Genomic DNA, 7025 nt, shown 5'->3' on the forward strand with positions numbered 1-7025 from the left:
ATGTCCCTGGCCTGCCATTTTTTTTTAATAGACCAGACACAAGATGAGAGGCAGAAGATTGTGTCTGAATTTCAGCAACTGTGGCAGTTCCTGGAGGAACAAGAGCAACTCCTGCTGGCCCAGCTGGAGAAGCTGAACAGGAAGGTTGTAAAGATACAGAATGACAATGCCAGTAAACTCTCTGAGGAGATTTCCCGCCTCAGTGAGCTGATCAGTGAGCTGGAGGGGAAGGGTCAGAAGCCAGCGAGTGAACTCCTGCAGGTGAGACTAAGTTAGAAAGATCCCAGATCCCACCGCAGGGACAGGACAGCTCCTGAATCATGGGCATTGGGGTGCAGCAGTGGGAGATCTCAGTGTCACTCGTAGATATAAAGGTGACATTGAGTCAGCAGATCCATGGCCTGGGCCCCAGGCCAAGCTGCTTTTCCTCATATTTTGCAAATTCCCTTCCCTGGGATGCCCAGTGGATGGCGTCATAGCACGTGGGACTAAGGTTGTTTTTCTGTTTCTTTCCTCTCTAGGACTTCAGAAGCACCGTGAGCGGGTACGTGTCTCTCTCACCCCCCTTGTACTTCACGGTGCTGTGAAAGGGCTTGGAGAGAACATTAACAACACATCTCCACAGGGCTCTACAGCAAAATGTGTGGGGCAGGGTCACTTTTTGGATACACATTTCTCTGATCAACTTAACCCAGAGGGTCTCAGTCTTTTATAGAAGACTCTGGAATATCCATTCAGTGGGAAAGACTGACCTAAAGTATTCCCATGAGATGTGTCATCCTGGGGGACTGGCTGCCTCAGGGTTCTGGAGATGCAATACGAGCCCTTCATCCCTGACATACTGGTAATGATCAGACCCTGCTCAGCAGGGATCAAGTGTCTTTTCCACTGGAAATCTGTCTGGAGACCTGTGTGGAATGAGCTGGTTTGGGTGCAGCTGAGGTCTCAGTCTACTACCTGAAAGAAAGATCTCATAGCACGATGCACACAAGAAACATGGAGAGAATTGGCCCTGGAGACTTGGCTCCTCCTCTGCTGTGTGCAGGCCAGAGCGGAAGAACATGAATTGGGCTTTTGGGGGAAGGTGGCACAGCCATGGTTTGTGCTGCAGGCCCCGCAGAGCAGGGACTTCCGCTAGCCAGGAATGATGGCGAGTTAGTGACTGAAATGTAACAATGAAATTCTCTCTCCCCAGGTGTGAGGCGGGGAAGTTCCAGCAGCCCATGGAGATTTCTCTGGAGCTACAGAAGAGACTCAGTGATTTCTCCCAAGAAAATATTGTTTTAATGGAGACTTTGAGGAAATTCAAAGGTACTGAGAGTTGGGATCTAGGATGGGAAATCACGGTGTGTCTCTGAGACTGTGGGAGGAGTTAGACTCTGGCCAATTGGTTAATAATTAGGTTATGTATCTATTTAATACAAAATGGAAAGTCGTCAAATTGAGCAGATGTAGCAGGGGCCCAGGCCCCAGGATATCTCACGTTGATCCATTTAGAGAGCTTTGGCAAAATCATTAAGGTAAAAATATAGCACAGCTTGGGGGATCTCACTTTCTCTCTCCCAACTAACAACTCGAGCACAGGGCATGTGCTCGAGAGCAGTTTAGAACCCAACATTTCTGGCCACTTCTGAAATGTGGACCCAGCCCTTCATTGTGCTCTGGCCCCATACGGCAGCTGGTGTGGGCCAAAAGGGAAGGCGTAAATCCTGGTGAGTCCCTCCAGCACAGGAGCCTCTTGTGTGAAACCCACAGCAGCTGGGAGCTGCAGGGGGCCGTGCAAACAAACTCTCTTGCTGCCCACCAGCAGATTACCCTGATGGGCCTCGTGCCAAAGGTTTGTGACCCCTGAAATAGAAGGTTTCAGATTAGTTATTATTAAAGAGGTGGGTGTGGCTCTGCTTCGCTCTCATTAGTAAGACATAATTATGTCAGTTGAGAGTGGGGATGTTATAAATATGACAGCATGAAATCTCACCTCTCTTTTATCCTTTCCATCTCCAGACACTCTGCTATCTGAACCAGAGACAGGAGCACACAGACAGGGTAAGATTGCAGGTGCAGGTTATCTTTAAAAAAGGAGAAAATTTCCATGAAAACATTTCCATTAATTTGAAGCTAAAGTTTCCAACCAAACCAACACCGACCAGACTTAAAAAGAAAACATTCACTGCTAAGGAGATCCCAAGCTGAAGTCGCACAAACAGTCCTGACACCAACCTTAGTGCTCAGTTCATGCCCACGCCAGTGAATAGAAACAGATAGTGACCAACATCCAAACCCCCTTAACTCTGACCCTGGGGTTTTCATAGACATTCATAGGCCCTTTCAATATTAAATTGAGAGGAATGCGTAGACAGCACTCTCCCCTTAGGGCAGACACATCCCTCTCCTTTACCCTGGCAGAGGGGGGTCTCCCTCATTGCTCTTCTCCAACATCCGACCTTTCCTTAGGCCAGGGCTGGGCTCTCCCACGCATTGCTTCATGGATTGTGCTCCGAAATTCAGACAAAAAGAGGGCAATCCCTAGGCTCATGCAGACCAGGTGAGAGATTTCAGGAGAGATTAACTTTCACTTCAGAGAAAAAAATGCATGAAAACAGTTTTATAAACAAATAGCTAAAGACACAAACCAAACCAACACCGACTGTGACACCCCCCTCCCCCTGAAATGCAGAGGAGATCCCGCGCAGAAGTCACATAAACAATCCTGCCACCAGTTCTTCCTCCGCTAGAGATACAGTGTCCCTCTGACGCTGCCACCTCCTCCCTTCTCTCTTCCCAAGGCCAGCCCCTACTGACCACTCTCTGGGCTGGAGTGGTTCTGCCCCTACGCCCTGTCCCCTCCTCTTCGCCCAGGCCAGGGACAGGAGGATGGGCTCAGCGTGCAGCTTCCCCCTGGGTTTATATCTGGTGCCTCCCTCCTCTCACTCCCCTCTGCACAACGTCAGGTTCCTCCTCTCTCACCCTCCGAGGAGCAGCCCCAGCAGGGGAGGGGGGAGAGAGGCAGTTTCTGCAGCCCTCACAGCAGGTCCCAGCAGCGGGGGGAGGAGCTGCCAGGGCATCTCTGCTGGGTCCCAGGCACTCAGGGCAGAGGAGCAGCTTCCCAGGCTGGCGTTGTAAATCAGAGACCAGGTGCTCTCATCTCTGTGACCCTTTTCCTCTCCAGACCATAGGCGCCAACTTCCCCCAGTGCCGGTGGGTGCTCGCGCCCCCGGACCCCACCCTGACTCCACCCTTTCCCCACCCCCACCCCACCCCCATTCCAACCCCTTCCCCAAAGTCTCAGCCCCTCCCTGCCCCTATTGGACCCCTTCTCCAAATCCCCGTCCCGGCCCCACCTCTTCCCCAAACGTGCTGCCTTCCCCCTCCTGCCCCCTCCCTCCTGGCCGAGCGAAACAGGTGCAAGTGCTGGGAGCTAGGGGGGAAGCGGGCACGCGGTGCGCTCAGGGGAGGAGGTGGAGCGGAGGTGGAGGTGAGCTGGGCAGGGGGGTGGGGAGCTGCCCAATTTTTCAGAGCGCCCACGGAGTCGGCACCTATGCTCCAGCCTCTGCCATCTGAGCTAGAGCCAGCTGGGGAGCAGGGGGCTGCAGCCTCTGTCACCAAATGTGAATGTACAAAAGTGGGTCCCATTGCCCAGGCTGAGAACTGCAGTGACGTCTCTGCTCGGTGTCAGGCGCCCAGGGCCGAGGCAGCTCCCTGGGATCCAGGCCTTTCCCAGGGCTGCTGGGGAGTGTGAGAAATGGTCCCCGCCTCCCCCAGGGCTGAGCTCTGCCCCTCACGCTCTGATTCTCTCTGTCCCCAGTGACGGTGACTCTGGATCCAGGCACGGCTCATCCCCAGCTCGCCCTGTCTGAGGATCGGAGACATGTGAGATGGGGACACGCCCGGCAGGATCCGCCCGACAACACTGAGCGATTTGACACTGAGCTCTGTGTGCTGGGCTGTGAGGGATTCACCCTGGGGAGACATTGCTGGGGGGTGGAGGTGGGGGATGGGGAATGCTGGGCTGTGGGGGTGGCCAGAGAGTCTGTGAGGAGGAAGGGCTGGATCGGTCATAACCCTGAGGGGGGGATCTGGGCTGTGCAGTGGTGGGGGTGTCAGTTCCAGGCTCTCACCTTCCCTGAGACCCCCCTGCCCCTGAGCCGGGTCCCCAGAAGGATCCGGGTTTCTCTGGACTGTGAATGGGGGCAGGTGGCATTTTTTGATGCTGATAACGAGGCCCCGATCTTCACTTTCCTGCCAGCCTCTTTCACCGGGCAGCGAATCCGTCCCTGGTTCTGGGTCTGGACAGGATCCTGGCTCAGACAGTGTTGCTGAGACATGGGGGGGATATCGCCCTGGAGTCTCACACACCCTTGTCTTTGTGACATTGGAAGTTTCCTGTTTCCTTCAGGCTTTCTGCCATGCAGTGCCCACGACCCTGGCGGCCCTGCTAGGTGTCTGCCCTGCCAAAGTATGGAAAACAGGGGGTGGCTTCTCTACCTCCGCCAATCTCATCCACCCAAGGCTTTTGCCGCCGTATGTCACTGTCCTCTGGCACAGGAGGACTCTGGGAATTCTGGCTCAGACAGTGCTACTGAGACATGGTGGGAATAGGCCAATGGGCATGAAAAAATGGGTGTCTCTAATCACAGTCATCCTAGTCTGTGATACTGGAGGCCTCTCATCTACCTAGCCTCTGGCTCATCTTCATGACCTTGGAGGACACCTGTCTACCCAACCCCAATATCTAATCTCTATGACACTCCCCCTCCCTCCCTGCAGCCCCAGGGATGGGAAGGGCTGGGGGGGGGTGAATAACTCCTGGAGCTGCTGCAGGTGCATAGGGTTCCTGAGGGGCATGTGTGGGGCTGCAGGATGAGAACTGATGGAGGGTCAGGGACAGAGGTGATGTGGGGGTTGGGGCTGTAACTGCTAGGTGGGCTCGGGGACAGGCAGCTGTGGGGGTGGCAAAGACACCAAATTACTTGTGATTGGGGAGGTGTGGGGAGAAGGGGGATACTCTGCACCAGCAGGGAGCCTGGGAGATCGAGACCCGGTCCCAGGGACTGGCAGGTGTGACCTCCAGGCCCCTGGGGAAGGGATGCTGTGGTGAGGGGGCGGGAGGCGGGGGAGGGCATGTCATTTGGATGAAGGTGAGCTGGCTGCGGGGAGGGGAGAGGCAGGTTTCATCAGAAGGGAGAGAAGAAATCAAGGGGGGGGCAGGAAATAAAGTAAAACAAGAGTAAATCGAGAAACCTGGGGAAAGGTGAGGTGGGCAGCGAACTAATGCGAAAAGAGTGAAAGCCAGTGGAGACCCTTGGGGCAGAGGGGGAGGAAGGGGAGAGAACTGGGAACCTGAGCTCGAACGATCTGTGATAGGGAATGAAAGAGATTTGGGGCAGACAGAGAAATAAATGGATGGAGAACAGCGCTAGCTAAACTGATGTGCAGCACTGGATGAAATAAAAGAAAAGGGAGAAGGAAAGAAAACACGAGAGGGAGAGCTATAAAATCTTTCTGATGTGTGACTGTAACTCGCTAACGGAGTGAAAGTAAGCAGAGGGACTTACTGCTACCCCATGTCCCTCCTGGGCAAGGTGGGGGGGGGGCTCTGGTCACTGGAAGGGGCGGGGCCTCTGGTGGAAGGGGCGGGGCTGGGGACCAGGAGCCCTGGTGCTGCAGCAGCAGTAGCCAGGAATCCTGGGACCGTGGCAGCGATTTGAAGGGTCCCCCCAGAGCTGCTGCCCCTTTTGCTACCCACATCAGTGGCCCTGCCAGGAAAAAAAAGGGCAGCGACGTTAAAGCAACTCAGCAGCGCTTTAACATCGGCCGTGTGCGGGCCGGTACCGGCAGCCAGTTCTCATTGGTGCACTGCACCATTTTCACCTCTGCTCGTTAATTCCACCCCCGAGTGCATTTGCAATAGTTCCACTTTAATGCCTTTCAGAACAATACTTCAATTTTTTTGATGTTTTTCCCACATGGTCTTGTTATGAAAGTTCCCTTCCAGTTCCCTTTAAGCCTGTCATTTACTTTATGTATATAAAGCATATAAAAGTGTTTCCTTGTTTATTTCCCTTTCATTTTCCAGATGTGAGTTTTGAAGATAGTCATGGAATTTTTTTTCTCCTGAACTGGTTGTGTCACTGCACTCTAATGAGGATATGCCTGTATGTCACTCTGGGTTTGTCTACACTGCTATGTAAGCCCAGGGTCATTGGGTCTGGAGTCAGCTGGCCAGGGGTGACAGTAACGTAAAGTACTTGACGGAGTCCTGAGCGGGGGTGTGGCCTCAGCCAGAAGAGGCAGGGCCTTTCCATATTTAGAGACCCTGAGGCTCTGGCTGTGGCTGGGAGTCCTGGCAGGGCCGGTGCAAGGATGTTTCGGGCCCTAAGCGAAACTTCCACTTTGCCCCCCAACCCCCCCGCACCTCCGCCCTGAGGTCCACCCCCCCCGCGGCAGCTCCCCCCCTCTGCCCTGAGGCGCCCCCCTGCCCCAGCTCACCCCTGCTCTGCGCACAAGCACGAGCACCAGCACCCTGAGCACGCCGTCGCTGCTTCACTTCTCCCGCCTCCCAGGCTTGCGGTGCCTAAGCTGATTGGCGCCGCAAGCTTGGGAGGCAGGAGAAGTGACGCAGCTATGGCATGTCGGGGAGGAGGCAGGGCAGGGGTGAGCTGGGGTGGGGAGTTCCCCTGCATGTTGCCCCCCCCTTACTTGCTGCAGGCGGCCCTCCCCCCAAAGATCTGGCCGCTGCGGTCACTGTCGAAGAAAATGGCACCCCCCAAATCCCAGTGCCCTAGGCGACTACCTAGGTTGCCGAAATGGTTGCACCGGCCCTGGTCCCAGGGCCTTCAAATCACCCCGGAGCTACCAGCTGCAGAGGTGGCTGGGAGCCCCGGGGCTCAGGGGCAAATTAAAGGGCCCGGGGCTCTGGCCTCCGCAGAGCTCCAGGCCCTTTAAATCACCGCCGGAGCCCTGCCACCGCTACCCCAGGGCGGCAGGGCTCCAGCGGTGATTTAGAGGGCCCAGGGAAGCCAGTC

General features: G+C 55.2%; 1 protein-coding gene across 1 annotated transcript; it reads left to right on the forward strand.

Moving 5' to 3' along the window:
* LOC123378308 (tripartite motif-containing protein 15-like) lies at nt 1-4862 on the forward strand. The gene is made up of 5 exons (XM_045031901.1): nt 1-261; nt 522-544; nt 1196-1311; nt 2005-2046; nt 3806-4862. Exons 1-5 carry the CDS (start codon nt 1-3, stop codon nt 4318-4320), a joined length of 957 nt encoding a protein of 318 aa, XP_044887836.1. The 3' UTR covers nt 4321-4862.
* The last annotated feature ends 2163 nt before the right edge of the window (nt 4863-7025 follow it).

The sequence above is a fragment of the Mauremys mutica genome, chromosome 10, assembly GCF_020497125.1.
Source record: "Mauremys mutica isolate MM-2020 ecotype Southern chromosome 10, ASM2049712v1, whole genome shotgun sequence".
In the NCBI taxonomy this organism is placed as follows: domain Eukaryota; kingdom Metazoa; phylum Chordata; order Testudines; family Geoemydidae; genus Mauremys; species Mauremys mutica.